This window comes from Pangasianodon hypophthalmus, chromosome 13, assembly GCF_027358585.1.
Source record: "Pangasianodon hypophthalmus isolate fPanHyp1 chromosome 13, fPanHyp1.pri, whole genome shotgun sequence".
Lineage (NCBI taxonomy): Eukaryota > Metazoa > Chordata > Actinopteri > Siluriformes > Pangasiidae > Pangasianodon > Pangasianodon hypophthalmus.
The window spans coordinates 3,587,114-3,614,810 of record NC_069722.1 but is presented as its reverse complement, the minus strand read 5'-3'; the positions used below and the strand labels follow the sequence as shown (position 1 = coordinate 3,614,810).

Sequence of the window (27,697 nt, the reverse complement as noted above, 5' to 3'; positions counted from 1 at the left end):
GCCTTTCTGTGAGACTGACTAGTGTGTGTGTGTGTGTGTGTGTGTGATAACACTGACTGTGTGTGTGTTTGTGTTCCATCAGGCTCTGTCCCGCGTCACTCCGAGCGGCCTGCAGTCTGCTGTTCCTCGATGAGCGTCTGCGCAGCCGCAGTCACCCTGAGCAAATCAAAGCCACACACAGACTCAACTTTTCTTTTATTTTCCTCAACACACTAACACAAACTGTCGCTGAGGGAGACGGAGACACACACACACACACACACACACACAGTCTCTCTCTCTCTCTATCTGTCTCTCTCTCTGTCTCTCTCACACACACACACACACACACACACACGTTCTCACGCAGCCACACTGGAAATCAAATCAAACAGCTGAGGCACGTCGTCTCCACGTGCTTTTTCACTCTGATCTATGAAGACCTCTGGAGTGGGCGGGGCTTTGACAGAAGGGGGGAGGGTTAATGACATTTCTCTGCCTGTCAGTCATGCGCAGTGGGCGGAGCCATCACGAACAGCGCAAAAAAAAAAAAAAAAAAAAAATTCCTCCACTCAGCTTCAGATGGAGCTGTACTTACTGATAGCCATTGATCTTGTGTTTCTCTGAACTGTTTCTGATTTTAATTTTTTAATCCTTTATTTTTTTTTTTTCTCGTTTATTAACGAAGATTAAACTCAGTTTTCACCAGCTGCGGGTGTGCTGATTCATGGGAGTTAATGTTTGTAAAGTTCTTGCAAAAAAAAAATCCAGGTGGATGAAAGTGGAGAGTAGACAACAGATAATAGCGTTAATTTTTTTGTTTTTCTCGTTTGGTAACGACGTGTAAATCGTTTTTGCGGAAATCTGTGCAAAAATCCAAGCCGTTGATTGTGTTTTTGCGACTTTAGATCAGATCTGTCGTGGGGAATAACCAGCGTTTTGACTTTGCAGTTTATTATTTGTTACGAGGCGTGAATAAAATGATCAGATCGCAGTCGCACCAGACTTCTTTGACATTTTTAGTGTGTACATGTCTGTTTTTCCCCCTTTGCATTCCCAGAAGCTGTGAAATTCACGTTGCTGCAGTCAGCTCTCTCTCTCTCTCTCTCTCTCTCTCTCTCTCTCTCTCTCTTTCTCTTCTCGATCACATGGACGTGTGTGAGGTTTGGGATTTGTGTCCACGTTGTGCGTTTGTGTTAAAGCATGTTGATTTGGGCTTCTTGGAACGGTTTAATGATGTAAGAGTCTGGGGATTGAATGCTATGATGATGACGATGACGACGACGATGATGATCTTTGATAGAGATGAAGTCATCTGTGCCCTTTAAGCAAATTATTATTGTTTTTTTTTTTTTTTTTTCCTTTTTAACTATTTGAATTTTTTATTTGCTAAACATTACCCAGGCTTTTAGGCTAAACTGTGGACGGTGCTCGGAGTGTAGGAAGGAAAGCGGCAGGCTCTTGACCGTAGTCGAGTGTTTAGGCGTTTCTCTGTAGTCGGGAAGGGGGGTGTAGTGCTGAGAAAACTCCTTCATTCTGTTGTCATGTATATAGGACGTGTAGTTGATCACCAGGTACCCTTTTTTTCCCCCCCTGTAGCCTCTTGTTTGTCTCTGTGTGTGTGTGTGTGTGTGTATGTGTGTAGTGTGTGGGGCAGACTGTAGTGTTTAGAGGGATGATAAGGATTTTGTTGCCTTTTTTTTTTTTTTTAAATTTTAAAAGTTAGTCTTTCTTCACTAATATTTACAAAAGCGGCTCCTGTGCCGGTGCGAGTGAGAGCACACTTTGGGATCGAGCGATTCTGGGTTTTCCTTCTCTCTCTTTTTTTTTTTTTTTTCTCCCCCTCCTTTTGACTGATTTCATCACCACCCAATCACCACACTGTGCTGTATCCGATGGAATGATGGGAATCTTCCTGCTTGGGAAGGTTTTATTTTTTTTTCCTCCTCATTTGTATTGCCACTGTATTTGTGTATTTTAAATTGTGTAAATAAATTAATAAGTACTTGTATGTTTCAGGAGTTGAATTTTTTCCAACAGGATACACGAGAGAGCTGGTTTGTCCAAAGTACATCATTTTTTTTTATCCATAATGAACTAAACTGGCTAAAAATATAAAAATAAATTTTACTTTTACCCCAAATAATAATTAGCATTGTGTTTAAAGTGCTTTCTTTGGGCTCTTCGGTTCCAGTCGGATTGGACAGAACAGTAGCGCTGGACATGTAGACTCAGTTTTAAAGTAATAGGATCAAACGCAGTTAAACTGGACAATGGTTTGTTTATTCAGGGAAGGATTCAGTGGACTGCACAATAAAACGTGACTTTCACATTTACAAGAAATTATAAATATTTTTCCAATTTGCCGTCACCTTCCTTGCAGAAAAAAAGTGGAATCAGCTTTTTTTTTTTTTTTTTTACACCATCATTAGAAAGACTGTTGAAGTCACAAATCAACAGAGCATTTACAGGAACTAAATCCATTAACAAACACAAAAGAAAACAAAACAGCCGATACTAGGGATAAGACACGGATTAAATCTGTTCAGCAGGGTGAAAACTGAAAGCAGGTCGTTCTATTACGACAAGTGAGTGCTAAACTCTGTCATTACACCCTTTAGTAATAAAGGCCATCTGATTTTTGCATTTTTTAAAACAATACTGTACCTCCATCATCTCTCACTTTAGCTGTCAATTTGCTCAGACTTTAAAAACCAAAGACAAAAAAAAAAAAGCACAGAAATCATAATTTACGGATAAAAGATTACAAAACATTTCTGTTAACATAGATGTGCTTAATCTCCACGATGATTAAACTTAAACAGGTCGCCAGATTCAAATCATATGACCAGTGTCTCAGACAAATGAAAAATCGATTAGTGACCGGACCTCGCCCATAAAAAACAAAACAAAAATAAAAACCTCCTCAAGCAGAGATCTGACTCCAAGAATCTTCACTTCCCTAACACCTAAAACTCAAACTAAATGTTTTCTTCATATCTATCCACAGTTTAGCTTACACATCTGCAAAATGTAAAAACACATGGAAAAAAAACAAAAAAAACCTTTTCCAAAATCAGCTGTGAAAGAAACCATTCTATTAGACGAGATTAATATAAGCCTCAAAAAAAAAAAAAAAAAAAAAAAAAATCATCACATTTTCTTTCTAAGGCGTTTTCTTTCTAAACCTCACTGCCTGGCCAAAACTTTAGTCTGGAGATTCTCAGAGATTTAAAATAAATAAATACATCTATGTAGGGTTAGGATATTAAGGCAATGCAGTGGCGTCGTCTTCATGCTCCTGTAGCCTGCGCGATTCTGGACGAGGACGATAGATAGACGGAGGGAAAGAAAGCAGGATATCGCAAAAAATATATATATATATATATATATATTGTGGGGGAAATAAAATGAAGGATGCACCGATCCGATTCCACACAATACACACAATCGATATCAACCTCAGGTAACGGTTTCTTCCTTCGACTAAAGCTCGTACCTCGTAACTTCTAACCTCAGACTAGGAATTAAACAACAACTCAACTCCTACTCAGGAGCTCAGGAAGGTCCCCTCAACCCCGAGTTCAGCAAGTGACATCAAATCAAAATGGCCGCTCACAGCATTAAGAGTTAAAACAGCACCTTTAAATGAGTTAGACTGTATATACACACACGAGCCAATCAATAAACATATACGACATTCGCTTGTTAAAACTGTAACACTTGAACACACAGGGATCGACGATGACGTCATTATCTAGCCGATCTCCGTGCAGTCATGCTAACTGCGATGTCAGTGAGTGATGCAAGCATTTTCCTCCTCAAAACAGTGAACTGTGTAGTCAGTGTTGTAGATTTAACAAGCGATTACGTCTGTGTTGATTGATCTAAAATAAATACTTGTGTATATTCAGTAGAAGTCATTTAAAGGTAAAGAAGCGCTGCTGTGTTTACTGTTGACGTTGTGAGCGGCCATTTTGATTTGACGTCACTTGCTGAAATCGGATTTGAGCGTACTTTTCATTAGTCTTAGTCCACAGTCAAAAATTACAAAATTACAGCTTTTAGTTGAATGCAGCACTATTTACGATCATTGTTTTCAATCTTAAATAAAAGGTCTGGGGAATTTTCCACTATGAGCTAATCATGGAAGTCTATTTATCTCTACTGTTTTTTTTTCTTCTGTAAATCTACAACCACGTCTAGTTCTTCACTGACGACTCAGACTTCCTGATCAGTGAGACAAAATGGCCGATTTAAAAATTAAAAATAGATTTTGAATGCAAGCATGTCTGGGATGATCCATTTTTGCACTGAGGGGAAAATTCAATACGTTGAAAAATTATATATATGTATGTTTGTTTGTTTGCCAAACTGTTCTCTCATTAGCTAGCGAACAGCACGTCCTCTCGTACACACCGTTTTAAAATCTTTTACGATTCTTAAGTGAAGGAAGAGTCAGCACTGGATGATACTCTGACCTCTGATGTTTGTATTGCTGTTGAGAGAAATCGGTGCATCCCGAAATAAAACCAGCTGCAGTGGACCGAATCGGATCCACACACACACACACACACACACACACACACACACCTCCAAGCTCCGTCCTGCATAATAAAACCCCTCCTGCAGAGGAGAGCACAACTCGGTCAGTGCAATGCTTAAAGGACGAGAGGAGGCCGTGACGGGGGGGAAAGGGGGGAGAAACCACACAAACTGAAAGGAAGAAAACGGAGAAAGAGGGGGATTGTGGTCCAGAATTCCGAGCACATCTTCAGGGATTAGTGAATATAAGCTCTGTAGACTGCAGACATGTCGTTGTCCGACTGGTCCAGCGCCTTCGCTCTCTTATACACCTGCAGAAAGACGGACATCGTTTCAGAACCACACGCTTCATCCGACTTCACGCTATAGTGTCACTGTGGACATGTAAATATCAGCAGCACACACATTACTACAGCTGTGTCTCTGCCTTAAAGAGAATAAACCACCACACAAATATCATCAGCTCCCTTCACAGCAGAGGTCAAACGCTTCCCCTGTAAGCCTCACTTCCTTCTTTTTTTCTTTTTCTTTTTCTGAGAACTCGCCCTGCCATCAGCTGTAACTGAACATATAGAACAGAATTATTCACCTGAACAGGAGTGAAACAGGAAAGTCAGGTCATGAAGTCCTCTTCATTAATCTCTGGGAGTTTGTGTGATTTAATAAACATTTAACTTTTATTAATTTTCATTTATCATAATGTTATGGACGTTTCTGCACAGTCAGCTATACAATCTGTCAGTCCTATCAGGTTTTAAGGGGCAGCTATACTGCTTTTAATTCTTTTAACTCCTGAACGTTTTAATTAATAAAGCTTCGAGCATAAATATACAAGTCGTAATACTTTATTATAGTTAGAACCATTTTTTTCTCAGTAGGATAGAGTACTCGGTTTGACTTCGGTGCAGGAAAGCAAAGCAAACAAACAGCATTTTAAATCACTGTCTAATTATAATCAACATTATTTGTAAAGTGTTAAATTTTACATTTTGTTCATTCTAGTCCTAATTGTTTTTTTTTTTTCTAGTCAAAAATTTTCAGCCTTTTTTTTACTCTTTCAGACGAAAACCAAACACGCCTTTTCTTTTACTATTTTCAGCTGAAATAATTTGTTGTTATCTGTAATATATATATCTGACTGATGTTATATACTTAACAGTTAATGACAGTCGGAGCAGACTCTCATAGACTTTATTTCACATTAATCCACCTTTCAAGTGGAGACTCGAAACACCTGCGTAACTGTCAATCATTCCGGATTCACATGTCGATTGGCTCCTCTGTTTTCATTAGGGGGATAAAAATGAAGGCTGCTCTTTTGGGATATTTTTTCACTGTTAAAAATGTGTGAGTTGGCAAGTCTGAAACAGTCATTTAAATATATATAAAAAATCTAATATTAAATATATTAGAGGGGTGCCAATACTTTGACAGAAGGCCATCGGAAGTGACGCACAGTGACCCGTTGACGAGAAAGAGAACAACATTTTCTAACATTTTTAGAATTCCTGCATCAAATCCTGATGTGTCTGAGTGAAGCAGTACGTCTTTGAGCTCACAGTAGCGAGTGACAAGTCGCTTGTGGGCGTGGCCTTCTGATGAGAAACGTACAGACGACAGCACACTACAGGCTTTTGTCGTAGCTACGTACACTCACCAGAGGCACCATCACATGCCTCTGTAACTTTAAATCATCTTCTAACTAGTTAAACGCAAATGAACTAACACTCTAATCAGCTACGTGCCAGGCTTTGAATCAGCTTCCTTAGAAGATTAGCAGAGCAGCCTAACTGTACGAGCTGCAATCCATCAGCAGGGGCGCCAGCGACCTCTGCTACTTCCTTCCAAGCTTTATTTTCCTTCGTCACGTCTCTACACACATTTAACGAGACGTCGTATATGACAGGGTAAGACGAAACCACGGTTAGAGGTTCTTCTGTTTTTTTTTTGGTTTTTTTTTTGGGTTAAACGGAAAAATGGGAACTAATCGCAGGTAGGAACTAAAGATGTGAGTGAGGAACTGAATGTCAGACCACACACACACACACACACACACACACACACACACACACGACATCGGATTGGTCCGAAGAATCATCACAGCCAATTGTTTGATCTGTGGCTTTACAGAGTTATACACAATTTGCATGAAGCTGAGAAAATCTTAACTTGGACATCGCTTGTTGCTACAATGGCAGTTCGACATCGCTGTCTGTTGCTAGTGTGAAACAGACACACACACACACACACACACACACACACACTTTTCTTACCTCATTCGCTGCGGCTGCCATCGGTGTAGGGTGATTAACAGAGTCTCCCATCGAAATAGCTAATCTTAAATCTTTCTGAATGTGTTTTAGGTAATAATCTGGTTTGAAGTTGCCCTGCAAAATATCTGGAAAGAAAAAAAAAACAATAAAAACAATCAGCTTGTCCATTTTTTTTCCAGAAACTGTGCTACTGTACTGAATGGTTCAGCATGTGCTGAAATCTGTCATAAGGTGTATGATATAAAGAAGGAATAAAACACTTTGGGACGTGCTGTTATAGAAAAATAAAAAACACAGCTTGTCATGTTATTGAGAAACCATTAAAAATAAATAAATAAATAAATAAAAAAAAGCATAAACTCCTCTGTGCTGAAGATGTTTGAAAACTTAAAGATACAGCTTCACTTCTGACTGTTACAAAGTGCTGGCACTGGAGACTCCTTCCATAAATGTTAAACAAACATTGTCTTTTAATCTGTTTATGTGCTGTACAAGTTCCTGTGAACGAGCTGTTACTATAGAAACGATAACGTAATATAAACACGTGATTTGCAGCGGCACTACTATCAGAGCTGCTGTTATCTGACCAATCAGAATGGAGAATTAAACAGCGCTGTGGTTTCATCATCAGCTGTATAACATGATGTGGTGTGTGGGAGGAAGATGGCTAGAGTTACACGAAATTAGATAAATATGGCGGACAGAATGGTCACTAAGCGAGGAGTCGAGCGATTACACTTCAGTCACTGAGTTTAACAGGATCTACCAGCTGATCAGCTCATGTGGATCTAATAGCATGTGCTAGATGTGTGAATTTATTTCTTTTGAAATGTAGTGCTTTTGTAAGTATATAATAGTAATGTTCATGCGATCATGATATCATAAACAGGCATATTTTATAACTTTTAGGACATAAAATTTTACATATTCACTCCAAACCTAATGTTAAATCTTAATTAACCCGAGTCGAGTGTGATTGGCAGTGCATTACACAGTGTTGGATTTGGTCTGTTTATTTTTTGAAGGCAGATGTTTTAACCTTTAACCTTAAACCTTTGCACTGCTTATCTGTTTAAGTTTTTCTTTTTCTAACTCTTAATTTCAACTTATTCATTCATATGTCTCGCTGTGAGCAAATTCCTTCTAAGGGAATCTTATTTGGTCAATAAAACACATTCTATGTATGAATTTATTTCATTTTTTGTCACACACCGCCCCCTAGTGGTGCAACAGCAACTAGGAGTAGCTGCTTTGGGACAATGTCCATTGTTAAAAGTGCTATACAAATAAATTTCAGTTGAAAACTCCTAATTCCTATAAGCTATACTGATCATTTACATCATTTATTACATGAATTTCTCAGTCTCAAGATCTTCACACTTCTGCAGAACTTATTCGCCACTTCTGCAAAATGAAATTTCACTTTCTCTCAAAGCTTTTTTTTTTCTTCTTAACAATTCATCTTCAAGCTGGGCTCGTGACTCGAACATTTCAGCACGCAGTAAGGAGAGAAGCTCGGCTTTGAAAACCACAGCTTGAGCTAACAGCGTATCCGGATCTGAGCTCACTGCAGCACGGACTGAAGGGTCCTGAAGCGCGGTCGTGACAAGCGAGGCTGAAGCCGAGGTATTACGCATTACGTATTAATCTCTGTTGAGTTTAGCCGGCATTTTGGACAAGCAGTGAGCGAGGTTAATAAATAATAAAGGTAGACACTGACACAGAGAAATTAGTGGAACAGTGTGAACACCTGTGTCTCATATTTCACCTCACTGGAAATCCATAAATCAGTCAGTCAGTAAAAACACACACACACACAAAACCGTGAACCCTTCCTAACAGTGGTTCCTGAGATTTAACAGCACAATGGTACAAATGAAAGTAAAGACTGCTCACTTTGACATTTCTGGTCCACGAACGTGCTGGCCATCTGCCCCTGACACAGAATGTCCAGGAAGGTCTGCTGTGATTGGCCAGTGGCCTGAGCGAGGGTCAGCCCCTCTGCGATGGTGGCCATGAAACTGCCCTGCACCATGTTGAGGATCAGCATCATCCTCGCCGCGTTGCCTGCTTCTCCTAAACACACACACACACACACACACACACATACACACACACACAGCAAACCATTACATTGTTCACTTAATTACAGTCATACTGCTAAACAGGACAGTTCTATAAAGTCACTAGAGCAAATGAAACTCTGCTCATGTCCTAGGAAATCGTTTGATTTTTGGTTTCACTGTTTTGAATTACTCCTGTTTGAAGACGCTCTGATGATCATGTGAGTATCATTTACATTAATATTACATAACCAAGAATAATTAAAAACAAATCAGTTTCATATCCATCAACTTTATCATGTACATCATTTCTGTAATCTCCCGATACGACTGGAGCATAAAAGGTGTAAAGTAGGAATTCTCAAACGTTTTCAAATCAGGAGCTTCTTCCAGAGGAAAACATTCACAGATATTCACACTCCATCAACTCATCCAGCTGCAGAATTTAAACAGCGTGCATCACAAACAGCACTTCCTGATTGGATTAAAACTGCAGTTAGATTAACATACACAGTTTATTTTATTTACTGCACTTGAGATTAAGCCCTGTTGTTTCACAGAACCATGATTTCACATAAATGTAATCTCCACCACCGACATGAGACCCCACTTTGAGAACCATGTGTGTAAAGTACCTAAAAAGAAGGAGGTTTTGCCCATAGCCTGGAAGCAGCTGCTGCAGTCTTCGTAAACAGTCCGATCTCCCGCTGCGACGATGACCAACATCCCGTCATTGGAAAGCTGCTGACTGCCTGAAACCGGAGCTTCCAGGAACCGGCCTCCTCTGGACGTGATCACCTTTAAAAACAGCCGAAAATCTCAAGCAGAGCAACTAAAGCACCGAGACCACGCTGCACATGCACAGGGAGGATAAACGAGGCTCTAAAAAGCTTTAATCATCAGTTTAAAGAGCGGTATTAGAATAAAACGGGCATTTTCCTTTGAAGTGCAGTGGACACTCAATTAAAAAAAAAAACATAAATAATTTTTAACAGTATTTAGTAGTCCTCTTCATTCATCTTAATGACGGTAATGATCGTGAAGAAATCATCATTACTTTAATATCAGTGTTGGTTTTATTCTTTCATTTCTACTTCTACTTCACAAGTGTCGTATAAGACAACGCCCAGATAGCGCGCACACACACACACACACACACACACACACACACACACACACACACACACACACACACACACACACAATCCCAGTGACGTCACATGCAGCTTGTTTGCTAATTGGGAAGACGCCAGCATAGTGTTGTTTTATGATCATTTGCTTCTTTCAGCCATCACTGTGTATAAAGTATGATTTAAACTTGTAACGACAACCATTTTTCACTCGGTCATCTTCAGTAACACAGAGCTGCTGTGTGCTCCAGGCCAGTCCCACGAACACTGTGCAAGAGGCGGGAATACACACTGAAGGGGACGCCAGGCCATTACACAACACCAGGCACGTGCACACACACACACCCATTAATACCTAAGGGACGATTTAAATTTCTTCAGTGGGAGGAAACCAGAGAACTCACACGAGCACAGGGAGAACATGCAAAACTCCACACAGACAAGAAGCGAGGCTCAGGATCGAACCCTGGACCCTGCACCTTTTCTAAAGCTGTCTATTAAAAGTGGAATATTAAGAACAGCTATTAATTATGAATTAAAAAAAAACAAAAAAAAAAACAAAGACATTGTGCTGATGCTGTCCTGTTTAGCATCGAAGCTCCACGTGATGATGTTGGATGTTGGATGCATGTGTGCACTTTGGATTTGTACGTCTTTGCCTTATTCAATTATGAATTTATTTGTTTTAAATCTTAAACATGATCTTCATAAGATGCTGAACGATGGGAAAAATATCAGCATGTCTCTATACACAGTGGAGAATAAATGCAGTTAAACAAGATGACACACTGACAGATCAGCTCACACACGACAACTCTGGATCCTTCCATCTCCTTACACCTAGACACACACACACACACACACACACACACACACACACACACACACACACACTCCTGTGTATGCTGGTCACTTGAAGTCTCAAACTGTGGCGCGTCCGAGAGTAACCTCTCACTGCACAGTTCCTCCATTTCCTCTCAACACCACACTTTCACCCTCCTTCTTCCTCTCGTCAGGGTGTTTCCTCAGTTCTTTCTTTCCTCCGTGCGTGTGTGTGTGTGTGTTTGTGTACGTCCAAGGCTAAGCATAAACTCAGAGTTTTATTTCACAGAAACGTACCTGCGAGAGCTCTGTAATGGTCTCGGGATCAACAGTGGACATCTCCACATAACACTTTCCGGGTCTGATTCCCTGTAACACACCGCTGGGACCCAAAACCAGCTGAAATAAAAAAAAAAATAAAAAATAAAAATAAAATAAAACAAAGAAAAAGGACAGCATTAGAAAGATCAAAGCAAATAGACACGAGGCAGAGCATAAAAATCTACCAAATTAATAATGAAAAATAATTTATATGAATAAATATATAATTAACAAACTTTTTAAAAATAATAAATAGGCATCAGTCTGATACTCCAGATATTCCAGCAAAAAATGGCAGATCTGATCCTCTAACAAATGGAAAATTTGGAAAAAACTTTTTATTTGGAAATGTTCACATCTGAAGAGACTTGAATATATTTTTTAAAATTTTTAGATTTTTATTATATTTATACTTTATTATATTTGCAGTCTAAGTAATTTTTGTGCAAAATCTGCATTTAATGCTTTATTTTTAAAACATCTTTTTTTAAAAATTTGTAGTTTTTAAATGAAAAACAAATATATCAGAAGGTTATTGGCTTCGGCTAATACTTAAGATTTTCATTATTATTATTAATATTATTATTAATAACCATTTTAATAATTAGTATGAATAATGCAATTAATGATTACATTTTAGCTCAATTAAAATTTTAAATATTAACATCAACAAAAACAATTACATAATAAACAATAATAAATTAAATAGTAAATTAGCCTTCTTGTAATTAGATAATGTGCGAGTGTTGAGAGACCGGATCACGTCCATGAAGACAGGTGTGTGTTTTTCAGTGTTAGTTTGCTAGCCGTGTGATGAGGGATGTGAGAGATTCTTGTACTTCTTCAGGCTAATAAAGCTACTTTACTTAATCGAATCTGAAAGTCTCTATTGATTACTTTAGCCATCATAAAGCTAAAGCTACGAGCGATTAAAAATATTTTATTCCCTGTACATTCTAATCAAATCATCTGGAGAACTGTTCTGAAATGTAATTAATAGAAACAGTGAAGAATGTAGCAGTCTAGTTTTCACATTTTATCTCCTCCTCAATCCAAGAACACAAGCACGGAAGCAGAGGTGACGTTACAGAGCTCTACGTCACGTGTCCACCTACATCTCTGGCAGCTTTGGGGTCTGATACGCAGGAGAAAGTGATGTCGCACATGGACACGACCTCGGCTGGCGTTCGTCCTAACCTGGCACCTTCCTGGATGAACAAGTCGCACTGCAGAAAAGAAGAACATCATGATGATGAAAAATCTCTAATGAGGCTTCACTGCATTTCTGCTGCAGGAAGCAAGAACTATTCAAGTTCCTGGAACTTTTTTGAAACAGACAATTCAAGTTCCTGCAAACTTTTTTTTTAGTTCCCCCAAAGTAGGTATTTTTGGCAGGGTGGAGCGTGCTGTATTTAACAGAGCGACTGGTCGTCATGCTCCAGTGCTCAAACATGTTCTGTGTCACCAGTCGCAAAGCTCTTTCAGCGCTCATCTTTCAAAGCTCGACCTCTGTACGAGAGACCGTTTACACACTTACAACGACGCCATAACAGACGGAAAGCAAAAAAACTACAGCGCTCAGAACCTGCAGGCTGCCACACAGCTGCAGCCATGCCACATGCGTACCTCTCCTGATTAGTATTAATTTATATTCAGAAATAATTTACTCTGCAAATTTTTAAACCTCTCTGGAATATTAAATCCTTTAAAAAAAACATATGGATTCGTCTCTAGTAGAAACACAAGATGAACTTATCCAAAAGGTTCTTGGAAACATTGGAAACAATCTGTCTCTGGTATCGAGAACAAGTCTCTCAAATGAAAAAACTTCAGAAATAATTTGAATTCAAACAAATTCTCAGCAGGAAACCTTGACAAAAACATGCAAAATTTGCAAGACTGCTCTGCTCTGCTCTACAATCACAAATGTTACTACAAACCTACAAAGTTTTCCGTGAGGAGATTTTTATTTAATATCTTTGGAAGGAGTCTCCAGTGTTAGTGACATGGGAAAGTCTCTGCTATGAGGTTTTTTGGTAACAGCACACGCCTCATTAACTTCAAGAGACAGAATAAGAGAGGCTGGTGAGGGCATGACTGTTTATAGAAGCTGTATCATAAGCGAGAACAGGAACTAACTTGTTTTGTGGACGTTCAATAATGTTTAACTATTAACAGATGAAAAGGATGACAAGTTTTTTTTTTAAACAAATTAAAAAATGTTTTAAAAAAATAAAAAAATCAGACGTGTGCTTCAGGATGTTATTAGAATATTGTCAAATGTGGCGTGGCAACAGTTACAGCTTCATCGCACCAGTTTGTTCACTGTTTTGTTCCTTTTGTGATATGAAAATCTTGACACGTTACTTTTTCTGCCGTGCGATTCCACACAGTCACAACGTGGCCCATCTTCAGCAGGTTCGAGACAATTCCACTGCCCATCAATCCGAGTCCGAGGAAGCCTATCCTGTTAGAGAGAGAGAGAGAGAGAGAGAGAGAGAGAGAAGAAGGGAAACAAAAAAAAAGTTTAATCTTAAAAATAATAATAATAATAATAATTACAAAAAGTGTTGCTTATCATTTTTTCCAGGTTTGGATGCTGTTTAATTAATTTCATATGCAAGCAGATTTATTGTCCTCACACACGTTTCGTAAACGTTTTACTCGGTGTGTACCTTTTGTCTGTGGGCGTGATGCTGCCGTTGAGAGCCGTGCTGTCTGCAGCCTGAATGGATGTAGAGCCGGTGTCCTGAATAAGAAAACAATAACAATAGCACTTAACCAACAAGTTATTTAACTCATTAACGTAACTGTTGTGACAGGAGGGTAAAAAGCGCCTCACCTCTTCAATAATCTTCAACCGTTTGCTTATAGGCTCCATCGAAGAGGCTGGCTGTGAAATAAAAATCCCCGTCACATATGAACTGAAACGTTACCGCAGCAAATCACTAGCTTTATTCACTACTTACAGCCGCCGCACGAACACCACGTCTGCTCTGGTGATCCACATCAGCACCGTTTATCACTTAATAATCACTTTTACTTAGTTTTGTATTTATTCATGCTCACAGTGTTTGTTTTTTTTGTGTATAGTCAGATCATCGAGCTTTATTTATCAACCTTGTAGCAAAGTTGTGTGTAAATGTTTTTCATGGTTGAACCAAATAAAAGAATTCCTTAGACTTAGAAAGTGCTGCTGATTATCATCGTACTCTCGTGTGCACACTGTTAAATGGTAATTGGACGTAAATTACCAAGGGCACATTTACTGACGAAGTGGGAGGTCTGAACTTGGAACCGCGTCGTTTTCAAGCTACAACATGGGGAAAAACTGGGACACTCATGTTCGCCTTAAATTAGGAACCAGTTAACTGTAATGTTACCGAGTGATGTATATATTTTCAGTACTTTCATATTTTCATTATACTGTAGTCAGTGTTACAGATTTAACACGTGCTGATTGATCTAAAGCAAGTACTAGTGCGTACTCGAGCTCGCAGCTTGTAATTTCCCACCTCCAACCAGGAAAAGCAAAATAAAACTCCCCCTCAACCTGAAATCCCGACTTGCTCGGGAACGAGTTCCTTCCCAGTTTATGGAGTGACGTCAAATCGACATGGCCGCTCACAGCATCCGAAGTAAACAAAACAACACTTCTTACCTTTAAATGTGTTGTGCTGTATATACGACACTAACTACCTTTGCCGTTTGAGGAGGAAAATATACATCACTCATCACAGTTAGCTGGCTAGCTTGCTGCTAATAAAAAGATGAACATCAAGGCGTCCACAGTTTATTCCCTCATCACTGCGTATGTGGAACACACAGAGCTCGAAAACGACATCATTCCAACCTATAAATTACTCTTTGCGAGGACAATGCAGCATAACGCCTGCTCCATTCATAGGGTGCCATTACTTACCAATTTATTGAAATGAACCTACATGTTCAGAAAATAAATCTTTTTTTAAATAAGCCAATTATATGTTACGAATCGAGGTTCACGTTAGTGAGTCTCATTATACGGAAATTTACACAAACTCAGGAGCGAAACGTAAGATACGTAGGAACGCTCTTCCCAGCTAAGTTTCATTAACTTGTGTAAATGATTTACGAATAAATGTGTGTCCAGGTTGATCAATGAGTGTTTGAGTGTTCAGCGATCTGAGAATGAATGATCTGACATGCACAACATGGAAGAAATCAATTAAAAGCACTGAAAGACAGAAAGCTATCGTAGACAGGAGCTAGTCAGACGTGTTGTTCGGACGGCGGATACACTACACACCCCGCTACACTGAACATGGAGCGAATGGAGAACTATGACGGGGTTAAAGTCATCTGCCGTGCACGTTACAGATGATTTTAACGGTGCTCTGTGCTGGTCAGTAGGTTGCCTCTGAAGCTTATCGCTGAAGCTAATCCAGCCGTGTCAGAGCTGCACACACTGTCCCATCTGATACAAAGAGCCACAAAGCCAGCGATACACACCGCAAAATTATCTTTCATGCACACGGTTTCAGTTCAACCCAAACAAAAGCTTGAGGCAACCGACAGGCCTTTTTTTAAATTTTATTTTAAATGTTTCCTTCTGTTTTTACTGAATCATTCAGATCAAATCACTACTGACTGAACACACAGGAAGCAGTGAGGAGCAGCAAGGAAGCAGTGTGCAGAGGAAAAAGGGGTTGAACTACGCTGGAAGGAAAAGAGCTCATGCACATTGAGGAAACTCGGCCAGGATTCGCCGTCGGCCAAAAGAACCCTGTCTTTTATTATTTTTTATAATTAATTATTCAGCTGTAAAGAGATGTGATTCTGTGCAAGACATCTGTGACATTACTGTGCATTTCCCCATAAACAAACATTCATCGTATCCAAGGAGTGAGGAGGAATTTTCCAGACTGAATCAACACACTGTGTGATGTAACAAATAAATTATATAACGTATTGTGAAATTCATTAAAATTGGCAGAACCTGAAATTTAAGCTGTCGCATTCACACATAATACGTCAGGTCACATGATTCGATCGAGAGCACCGCCTCTAATGGCGTGATGAGTGCACAAACTTTCAGTTTAGTGTGCAAATCATGTTAGACCTTCATGTCTCATTTAGTGTTTAGAATTTCTTATAAACTGAAAGTGTGAGTTTACTTTCAGTGCAGCCTTGATGAGTTACTCTGCCTTCACATGGCTTTTTTTTTTTTTTTTTTAAACAATATGGGGAAAAAAAAAAAAAAACACATGCTTGTGAAGACATTCGTACCGGTCCTAGCTAGTAACGGACCACTAACTAGTCTAGCTTGCTGTCTAGATTAGATTTATTATAATTATTATTATCAGTAATAAAGATGAAAATGAAGATGAGGTTGTCTGTCATCGCCGTAGCTTTGAAAAACAAGGCTGAAAGGCTGAAAATCATAAGAATTTGGGCTGCTCGTGTGACACATTTTTATATTTACTTATGCTGCAACATTAGAATACTGGCAATAAAATATTTTCAATCCAATGAGTCATAAATCTTCATATTTCCCTCCTCCACCAGAAACAAAGTTCTCAATGTTTTAAGTTTTTCCCCACGTGACCCCCTAACTTGCGACCGGATTGACATCATTCAGAACTTTTCTGAAAATCTGAACATTTTTCTCAACTGTAAAAGCTTAGCTCTAATGAAAAATCTGCGGCAGAGGTGATTTATAAAAAGCTGGTCGTCCCCACACTGGATCACATGTAAAATGTTGACTGGAGAGTAAGAAATAAATGTGGAAAAATGTGAAAGCAGCCTTGGGTCCCGCTCACACCTGGTATTAATGCTAAGTATAGGAGTGAACGGGATCAAATACGTCTCGAAGGCGCGCTGTGATCCGATCACTCAAATCATATTCGGACGTTATATGGGACGTGTATGACATCACATCACATTTATAGTGTCTCAGACAGCAACGAAGAACCAACCAATCGACTGCGTCACTGCTCTCACCAGAGGATACGTAATCATCGCCAGACTGTTCAGCAATCACGCAGAACTGTAGAGCTGCTGCTTATGGATAAACACGATGCCTTAACAGCAGACACAAAAGCAGCTGCTTTTCATGGCTTCACTTGTCGTCTCATATCTCGTTCGTTTATAAGTTTCGCTGGCAGACCACGAGATTAAAACATTTGAAACAGTCCGTGCAGGTACATAAGACAGAAATCATGGGACTGATGTAAAAGTGTGCGACAGCCTTTCTCCAGCGGAAACGACGTATAAATGCGATCACGTGGTCACCGGAGACGTGCTCATAACGCCAGGTGTGAAAGCAGCCTTAGTTACGAACAATCAGATCAAGCAGGTCCAATCAAAAGAGTCTAATAAATCCTGAATTTGATTGGTCTAGAAAGTTGGCGCCAAATTAAAATCACATTTTCTTTCAGTATTTCTATTTAACCTGGAAAAATTCCTCCGTAAAGAAAGAGAAATCTTGAGCTAGCTTTTTTTTTTTTTTAAAAAAAAAAAAACACTAACACTGTAGCAGTGAAGAGAGACAGGGGAGTCGTTGTAGGAGTGAAAACGAAACATCAAGTCAAGTGCAGGAGACAGAGGACAGGAAGAAATGCTGACTGAAAGCATTCTGCACATCCTCTTACCTTCTCAGACTGGCTGAGCAGAAAGTGATGGAAATGTGGGTCATCCTTTACCGGCTATAATGGAAGAGAGTTAGATTGGAAACTATTCTGTGAAGAGCCGACACTCTGCTCATGTGTGACTGTGTACAGCCGCGTGTGTGTGGTGGGAGGAATCGGATCGGTCGAATCAGACACTGTGCCGTGATACACGCCGCATTTTTTTTTAGATAAATGGGAAGCCGAGTGGACAAAGTAATTGCCTCCAAGATTACACAGTGAGCAGAGATGAGTGCTTCCTGTACTCACTGATTAGCATCGCAGGAAATCTGGCCTACTCACCCGTGCAAAACAGATTTTTTTCCTGCTCTGTTTCATTTTGTTTTGACCTTGTTTTTTTAAAAAAAAAAAAAAAAAAGCTTTAATTCCTTTTTACTGAGTGACCTAAATCTCTTGCTGTGCATTATATTAATTATGAGTATTATTAAATTACGAGTGTGAGTCAAATAAAAATCTGAAAAGCGCAACATAGATTAAAAATAATTTTTTTTCCTAGAGGAATCTGGAGGCTCGTTAAGCGCTGGGACACTAAAAGAAATGGACATCTATTTGCAATAAAAAGTACAAAATAAAAAAAATTATGATTCTTTGCCTCACCCTTGTATACATCACAACACATTTTCCTAAGTTATCAAGCTCCCTTAAATTTTTTAACCTTTTTTAAATAATTACAAACTAATCATGTAAACAGTTTCTACAGATTCTTCTCCTTTTCACTGTCAAATATTTTTATTTAATTAATAAACTATTTTTAATATAAAATAACAAACAGACATTAAATAAAGCATCTTTCTTTTTAAAATAAAATATAGGTTTTTTTCCTTTAAAAACAAACAAAAAAAAAAAAAAAACTGCTGTTTTGCTGGCAGTTGGTGAGCTAGCCTATACATCAGGACGTATATTGTGTATCGTAGAAATGTCTTAGAGAATCGTGATGATATTTTTATCATATTGCCTAGGCCTGGTTCTAGCATTTAAAAATCTGCTCAGGTGAAAAAGGAGAAAACTGCATTTCATTCTGACAGCAGCGCAGGAGCAAATCACCGACATTTTAACAGCTGGGATCTGATTACAAACTGATCTGATTTGCAAATCACGCTAGCAGAGTTTTAGACCGAACTGAAAGGCTCCTGATCTACACTATATGGCCAAAAGTTTGTGCACCCCTGACTATCACATCCAACTTGTTGCCACGAAGTTGGAAGCAAACAATTTTTTGTATGCTGTCTTTGTATGCTGTAGCTTTACAGTTTCTCTTCACTGGAACTAAGAGGCTCAAACCTGCTCCAGCATGACAACGCCCCTGTGCACAAAGCGAGCTCCATGAAGACATGGTGTGTGAAGGTTGGAGTGGAAGAACTCGAATGTCCTGCACAGAGCCCTGACCTCAACCCCACTGAACACCTTTGGGATGAACTGGAACACCGACTTCACCCCAGACCTCCTCACCCACATCAGCGCCTGACCTCACTAATGCTCTTGTAGCTGAATGATCACAAATCCCCACAGCCACGCTCCAACATCTAGTGGAAAGCCTTCCCAGAAGAGTGGAGCTTATTATAACAGCAAAGGGGGAATAAATCTGGAATGAGATGCTCGATAAGCACATCAGAGTGTGATGGTCAGGTGTGCACAAACTTTTGGAAACATAGTGTACCTCACGAGATCTCTGCAGAAAGCCTCAGAAGCTTTAGAGGTGGAAAAAAACATAAATTAATTAAATTAATTAATAACGTCACAGGTATCAAACGTATTAAAACATGTATGCTGTCTCATCACTGTGGAGGAACCTCCATGTGAACGCACTCTGCTTTCCAAATGAAATCAGACATAAAAAGAAAACCAAAAACTCGAGAATCTGGTTGAACAACTAACTAATCAACCGGTGCAGCGGTGTGAATAAGCGCTGTGGTTACACTCCTGTCTCTGCAAGCAGAACAGCTTCTGGTACAGCACAACGTCCTGACGGCGTATTTCACCGCTCGCTTTAACGCCGCCTGTCTGCCGCCACACGGACGCCTCTCGTGGAGGCTGGGTGATTATTTTACTGATATCGAGTGACTTCTTGTTGAATTAATTTATTAGAAGTTTGGCTATTACATCAGGACTGCAGCTTTGCTCACACACACAAACTGCTTGTACAGTAACACACTCCAGCAGCTGACTGCAATTACCCCTGGCTTTAACTCTATAAACACACTAGAGGAGGCAATTACTTTCTCACACTTCACACACTTCACACACGGCAGATGCACTGATGCACTCAGCCCAACAGAACACAACAAACACAAACACATTAATCAGTAAAAATCTTCAGGAACCGTTTTAATGGCAGTGTGCCGATGCCATACGGGAAGCAAAGCGTCTCTGGTTAGCCTACGAATAAAAAAATTTATTTAACCGTCTCTACCGTATTTCAGCAAAACTACAAAAGCTGCCCTGATAATGGTACCGATATGCGAGACGTCTCGGCAGAACACAAGTCGACGTTTCCCATGCTTCTGCTGGCTAAAATCTACACCCTGTCCTTGTACACGCCCGTCCTTGTTTCTATAGCAACAACGTCCGCAGGGGCGCTCCACATTCAATCCAAACGGATTGAAACGTGTGTATGGTGAAGTTTTCGGTGAGGATATTAAAGATGATCAGAAGTGAAGCTCTAACTAAGTTTAACGGTACGGGAAAGTCTTCAGGACGAAGGTCTTTAAATCGGTTGTTTTCTCTGTAACTTCAAGATTTATAAACTTCAAGAGAGATTAAAAAAAAAAAAAAAAAAAAAAAGAGATCCTGGTGAAGGAACTAATCTGTTTTGCAGACATTCCACAAGACTAAATGTAACTATAAACAGACAAAAACTACAATGTGTTGTTAAATAAATAGAAACTGTAATGGTGTACGTAAGGGAAATAAAACACTACAGGACGAGCTGTTAAAGAAAAATAAAACCTCAGGGGTGGTAACAGTAACTCTGCTTCATTACACCATCCAATCAATGATTAGTTTCCTCTAACAGCACAACATGGAGTGTTTAATACAATCTGTATTATGCATCTATTAATAAAGTTATATTCACGTAACCAGATCAAATTTTCAACAAAACACAAAGAAAGCTCTTCTGGGATTCAATCAAGAGATTTGAAATCGAGCTTTAGAAAAAAACGAGGGGAAAAAAAGCTCCCCAAAACGCCGCCTTCTGTTCTGCAGAGATTAGAGATTAGGCTTCTGTTAAAATGTGCACGCTGTGACACAGACATCCAAAACATAAAAAAAAATAATAATAATAAAATAAAAAACATGATACGTAATTTCGACTAGATTGCGCAGGACAGATCGGTGCAGGTTTATTTCTGAGTGCCCAGGCCTCATTACAGTGTGCAGAGTGTGACGGTCTCTCTGCCGGAAAAGCTAGTGTGTGTTACAGTATGATTACGTACGTCTTTTACACGAGGGTCACGTGGTATCACACGGTCAAGGTAACGCTGATACGAGGCTGAAACAAGAACCTGTGCTCGAAGTGCATTAGCGTAAACTGTATAGCGGCTTGAAAGAAGAAGGTGTGTGTGTGTGTATAAGCAGCTTAGAAAGAGTGAAACTTGTTTAATAAAATGGCTTCCACTAGATATAAAAGCATCGTTAAGTATTAAGGCAGTAGCTAAACATCATTCAGACAGACAGCGAGCACAAAGGTGTATGTTGGTTGGGGTACTAAGGGGTCCTTTTTTTAACGGCGACAGCAGGAGGACCGCCACAGTCACCACCATAGTGTAAGAACAAGCATCTGCATTAGGGATGCATCAACACCGTTTTCCCCCCAGACACCCATACTGAAACGAATAAACTACCTAGTATAGGAATTGTATTGAGCTTTGTTTGTCTTAAAATTGCTCACGTGCGTGTTCACGCATTTACTAGCCTCACTCTTTATAACGTTAGCGAGTTAATTTCAAATGACGTGTGCTAGCTATATTAGTTACTGTGAACCGAGCAGGACTGCAGTAGAGAAGAGCGCGGTTTGTTCCACTTCTGTACAGCTCTATGTAAAGTACGTTTTTCTTTTCGCTGCGTTAAATTGTCGGATTGTCAAGAACACCCTCCTGAGTAAGCCCTGAGATTTCCCCCACTCACCCAGCCTTGCCTGTAGGAATCTTTTTTCCTTACTGCTAGCGATAAACTCCTCGTGCTTTTACAGTTTAAGAGGTTTTATCATGTTACAATGTACACTACGCACACGCTACGCTTTTTTTTTTCTCGCATACAAGTAAAAGAGCATGGTATCGGATCGATACCCGATACCAGTACCGGTATCAATGCATCCCTAATCAGCATGGTTTAAGAGGAAAAAGCAAAAAAGTGCGTCTCAAGCAGGGCAGAGTGTGAGTTTATCACCTACACTGCTCTCCCATTTGAATCCTGCAACTGTTCCAGCCACCAGCCGCTGCACAGAGGACGGTTCTGGGTCAGAGTCAGTTTGCTCCTTAAGGGAAAGAGAGACACATTTACCACATACTTGAGTTGTTTTTTTTTTAAAAACGTGGCACCTGAAGCAATAAAGCAGCTCGTGCACAAGGAAGCCTTGTGCGTGCGCTCAAGCCACGAAGCACAACCAGACAGCAATCAAGCCATGACGTGCGAATGAACAAGAAATGTGCGGATATACTCCCGTGAGTCCACATCACACAGGAAGAAGAGGAGAATATACACACAGGTCTCAAACCTGTAATATTAAAACCCTGTGAATGATGGCGCGACTGACCTTGTCCGAGGAGCCGCCCTTAAACGCATCCTCATCGTCTTCTTCTATAATCTTCATCGGTTTCGCGGCGGCTTTCCGCCCCTTCTCAGATTTGTTTTTGTCGTCCGAGCCGTGTGCCTGGAAAATTTAAGAAGAGCAACGGTAATAAAATTACTGGACGATGTGGTGGAAGATCTGGAGAATGGCTTATTTGATGGACAAGCTGTCATCATTTTGGGACACAGATTGTAGAAGTATGTTTATTTGTATAGATAAGATCCTAGAAGAAATCTGTTAACTGATATAAAGGTCTTAAAATGGTACTTGTTGCAAAACCTCTGCACATGCAGGAGTGGAATTTGCTTGAAGGGAGTATACAGGAATTTCAACATTGATGCGTGAAAACTAGAGCCGAGGGCGGACATGTAGCTAGACCAGGCGTCAGGGACAAGCTCAGGACGTGTCCATGATATTAGTTAGGGTTTTGTTTATTTATTTTTTTTAAAGTTTTTAGTTCACAAGGAGGTTTAGATACAACAGTGTATATAACCAATGTTTTTTTTCTTCACTTTCTTCACTCATTCAACAACCAGAAAAAGGAAAAAAAAAAACTATTAGGGTTGTACGGAAGTCCAGAAAGGCCACGAGTTCATTTTTTTTTCTTGTGCTCTCACAATAAGAAAAGTTGTTTTCCTAAGATCATAATGTATTTCCCTTGTGATCACACGACAACAAAAGTTATTTTATTTTGAGATCATGTAGCAGCAGCACTACACCGCTGTGGCCGGCGACACACTGCATTGTAATCGGTATTACGTTATGTTATGATTCTGCACTAATTACACCCTCTTTCCTAAGATTTTCATCACCTTTCGTCTTGTGAGCAGCAAACCATGTATGCAGCATCTCTCAAACCTCATGCGGTAACCATGGAGACGGTCCCTCAAACTGGCTGGGAACGAAACTGATCACTCGCTCAGGATCGCTATATCAGTCCAGGAGGGTACGGATTTCTGAGTCGCCTTCTCAAGTGACGGACATTCATTTGGAAAATGTCTAATGCTGACAAGCATGAAGGAAGACGGAGAGATGGATGGATTGATGGACTTGGGATATAAAATCGAATTTTACGATGATCGAACTCGAAGCCCTGGCGCTGTAAGACAACAAATTTCCACTGCATCAGCTATTTTCACTAGCGTTAGTCCCTGATTGAAGTAAAATCAGATGTGCTCATCCACGATGTACAGCACGTATGCCTGATCCATCATTTCGACACCGTGAAAAAAATAATCTGGGAACTTAGCAAGGGGGGGAATGTCTTTCTCAACCCCCAAGGATGTGAATCTCAAAACTATATGCTTCCAGATACATAGTACACAATGAGATTAAAAAAATAATAAAATACAGTTGAACAAGTTACGATTTGATTCACTTCAATTCACGACTGATCTGATCCTGTTGAGCACCGATACGATTCCAAGCAGATCCTATAAGATTCCTTTCAGATCAAATTTAACATGCGCTGATGCACCCGAGTTTTGACTCAACAAATTGTTCACTGTCTTTATGTTGTCTTGGAATCTTTACTACTTAAACCTTCGGGGTTTTTTTCTACAGTGAGAAGATCCACGGTTCACTGGAATGTTGCCGAGTCGGTATTGTGTATCTGGGTTCCGGCGTAGCTGTCGTGTCAGAACCCAACATTTTCTGTAGCGCTACAGGGACACGCGTCCCTGCAGATGAAGTGTGCTGGAACTCACTTGCTCTTTTCCCTTGGCCTTCTTCAGGTACTCCTCGACAGCATCAACGGCCTGCTGGAAGCGCTTGCCTTTGTTGATCTTGATCATCTCTTCCTTGTGGGGGTGGTACGGCTTCAGCTGTTCAACCTTTATCCAGGCACTTGAAGGGGGGGGGATCAAATAACATTGTGAACATGTGCTTCTTACAACGGAAGAAAAAAAAAAAAAAAAAAGATGTTCAGTACTCACTGATCTTCAGTGCCGAAGAATTTTACAAAGAAGCATTTTTTGCCTCTTGGCTTCTTCAAGTCCTTTGGAGGACTGACAATCTAAAAAAATAAAGAAATAAAAAATAAAAAAATAAAAAAAAACAGAGCGAGAGAGACAGAGAACAAGCGAGAGAGACACACACGCAGAGAGAGCGAGAGAGAGAGAGCAAGAGAGAGCGAGCGAGATACACACGCAGAGAGAGAGCGAGAGAGAGAGCGAGAGAGAGAGACACACACGCAGAGAGAGAGCGAGAGAGAGACACACACGCAGAGAGAGAGCGAGAGAGAGAGACACACACGCAGAGAGAGAGCGAGAGAGAGACACACACGCAGAGAGAGAGCGAGAGAGACACACACGCAGAGAGAGAGCGAGAGAGAGACACACACGCAGAGAGAGAGCGAGAGAGAGACACACACGCAGAGAGAGAGCGAGAGAGAGACACACACGCAGAGAGAGAGCACGAGAGAGAGACACACAGGCAGAGAGAGAGCACGAGAGAGAGACACACAGGCAGAGAGAGAGCACGAGAGAGAGACACACAGGCAGAGAGAGAGCGAGAGAGAGACACACAGGCAGAGAGAGAGCGAGAGAGAGACACATACGCAGAGAGAGAGCGAGAGAGACACATACGCAGAGAGAGAGCGAGAGAGACACATACGCAGAGAGAGAGCGAGAGAGACACATACGCAGAGAGAGAGCGAGACACACACACGCAGAGAGACACAGAGACAGAGAGACACAAAGAGAGACAGATACACAGAAAGACACAGAGAGACACAGAGAGACACAGACACACAAAGAGAAAGAGACAGACACCCAGAGAGAGAGAGAGATGCACAGAGAGAGAGAGACGCACAGAGAGAGAGAGAGAGACACACAGAGAGAGAGAGAGAGAGAGAGACACAGACACACAGAAAGAGAAAGAGACAGACACACAGAGAAAGAGAGAGACACCCAGAGAGAGACACAGAGAGAGAGAGAGACACACACACACACACACACAGAGAGAGAGAGACAGAGACACACACAGAGAGAGACCCAGAGAGAGAGAGACCCAGAGAGAGAGAGAGAGAGAGAGAGACAGAGACACAGAGAGAGAGACACAAGGTTCAAGGTCAGAAGCTGGAAGTCTCTCAGCCTTTCACTGAAGCAGTAACACCAGAACCCCGACTCAATCCGTGTAAATACAGCTTTGTGTGACATGTTGCTCAGCTCCTACCTTTCCTGGCCACGGTGGATACCGTCCGAGTTTCCCCCTAAAACACACCACAAACAGGCAAAGTTACTTTGTTTGACTTAACACCGGTGCTAAAGTCGCTAAAGCCCCAAAACAACAGCAGAAACATTAGCAATGTGCCAACGCAGCTTGCTAGCAGACGTTTCTGCCTTCACTCAGCCTGCTAGCTGCAAGTATTATCCAGCAACAACCCTAAACAGAGGCAACTAGCTAAAAAACGCCATGTCCGCATGATATTATATTATATTTGATAAATATTAAACCCCCTATACTTGCTCGCTAGCATGTTTGCTAACTGCGCTTACTAGCAAGCTGCTTTGGGGGATTTAGTTCACGCTTGTTTTCCTCCGTCACTTAATCGCAAAAACAATTTATAAAACTATCACACACACACTCTGGGGCATTCATTTTTTAAATGTGCCGCGGACACTGAACTAACAAAGCAAACACGATTTAAACATGACACATTATCTCACCAAACCAGATCCCCGATCCGCAGATGTACAGTCGCCATCTTAAAAAAAAAATTTTACTGAAACGTCGCACTGAATGCAGGGAAAGGAACAAGAACACACCCACCTACGGATCACGTGACTCGCTCGCGTAGCCACGCCCGCTTGCGCGTCACGTGACTGAGGGCCGTCGGCTACGATGTTGACGTCATGACGTCTTCGTTTCAAGCCATTTATTTTTTTTAAATATTTGTTTTAAAATAATTTAAAGTATATAAAATATATAACTTATAATTATGTTTAGTGTTTATTTAAAATTATACAGTAATATAATATATATATAAAACTTATAATATATATATTACAATATATAATATATAATACAATTTTATAGGTTAACTATTTAAACTATAAAAACTATAGTTATACAGTTATTATTATTTATAATTATACAAAGTTTGATATATATTATATGTACAACTTTTATAATTAAAATTAATTATATAATTATAAATAAATAAATAAATATTTATATATAGTATATATATAATATAAATAATTTATATATTAAGTTATAAGTTATAAGTTTTATATATATATATATATATATATTTATACAGTACTGTGCAAAAGTCTTAGGCACCCTTTTTTAACTTCTGACTTCTAAATTATTGATTCAGTACAAAAACATTTTAGATTCCAAACATTAGTTTTCCAGCACAAAATGAAATGTTACAGAAAAATGTTTGTATGTCAGTAAAGAAAGCAGCAGATTCCATAAGAGACACTTTTCAGATAAAAACAGAATGAAGGCTGCTGGGTTTCGCTGCAGAAATAAGAAGCGAGTCGACAGTCAAAGTCTCCAGAAGAACTGTGGCTGCTTCTGCAAGATGCTCAGTAACACTTACAGCTCATTTCCTTATAAAACTGCACACACTGCACCTCAGATACTGTTTTTTTTTTAAAGTGAAGGATCGTCACACCAAATATTGACTTTGTTTCATTTATTACTGTTTACTGCTTTTTATAGTATTTTTTTTAAATGTAGAAACATTTAATTTTATTATTTTGAAGGCATCTTTGCTCTACAGCATTTCTTTGCATGTGCATTTGCACCAGAAGCAGCAGGCTCAGGGCAGCTTCTTCCCCACAGCCATCACCCTGCTGCTGAACTCTACACTACACCGTTAGGCCACTGATGTTTTACTGCCTGTAATCATCCTGCTGCTCTGCTCTATACTGTTTACTCTGAATTCTCTCTATACACACTGTAGATTCATGCTATATATCCTAAGTTTTCTGTATATATCTGTATATTATCTGTATATACACTGTATATTATCCATGCATAATCTGTTGTGTATACAATGTACATATCTCTTACATATATTTATGACTATACTTGCATATATTATATTTTTTAGAGTTTTTCTATTAATAACATAGTGTCATGTACGATTCAT

The 27,697-nt window shown here is 39.9% G+C and overlaps 2 protein-coding genes across 8 annotated transcripts in view; one reads left to right on the top strand and one right to left on the bottom strand.

Moving 5' to 3' along the window:
• Positions 1–1,990, top strand: part of csnk1da (casein kinase 1, delta a) — a 34,830-nt gene extending 32,840 nt beyond the window's left edge. For both annotated transcript variants that reach the window (XM_034309984.2, XM_034309985.2), the window contains one exon: positions 83–1,990. In XM_034309984.2, coding sequence (XP_034165875.1) covers positions 83–133 — 51 coding nt within the window. In that variant the 3' untranslated portion in view covers positions 134–1,990. The remainder of the gene's footprint in view (positions 1–82) is intronic.
• glyr1 (glyoxylate reductase 1 homolog (Arabidopsis)) overlaps positions 1–26,379 on the bottom strand; it is a 57,515-nt gene extending 31,136 nt beyond the window's left edge. Inside the window, exons 1-16 of one of the 6 annotated variants that reach the window (XM_034309979.2) lie at positions 26,259–26,379; positions 25,765–25,801; positions 24,525–24,604; positions 24,297–24,435; positions 22,555–22,671; positions 22,192–22,275; positions 17,766–17,819; positions 13,976–14,026; positions 13,809–13,882; positions 13,501–13,600; positions 12,249–12,359; positions 11,110–11,211; positions 9,496–9,658; positions 8,694–8,873; positions 6,798–6,922; positions 2,241–4,835 (exon numbers count right to left, since the gene is read on the bottom strand). In XM_034309979.2, coding sequence (XP_034165870.1) covers positions 4,761–4,835; positions 6,798–6,922; positions 8,694–8,873; positions 9,496–9,658; positions 11,110–11,211; positions 12,249–12,359; positions 13,501–13,600; positions 13,809–13,882; positions 13,976–14,026; positions 17,766–17,819; positions 22,192–22,275; positions 22,555–22,671; positions 24,297–24,435; positions 24,525–24,604; positions 25,765–25,801; positions 26,259–26,296 — 1,530 coding nt within the window. In that variant the 5' untranslated portion in view covers positions 26,297–26,379 and the 3' untranslated portion in view covers positions 2,241–4,760. Of the gene's footprint in view, positions 1–2,240; positions 4,836–6,797; positions 6,923–8,693; positions 8,874–9,495; positions 9,659–11,109; positions 11,212–12,248; positions 12,360–13,500; positions 13,601–13,808; positions 13,883–13,975; positions 14,027–17,765; positions 17,820–22,191; positions 22,276–22,554; positions 22,672–24,296; positions 24,436–24,524; positions 24,605–25,764; positions 25,802–26,258 lie in introns of those variants that run through there. The other 5 variants (XM_053239441.1, XM_053239442.1, XM_053239443.1 and 2 more) reach the window with 5 other exon arrangements.
• Positions 26,380–27,697: the final 1,318 nt, after the last annotated feature.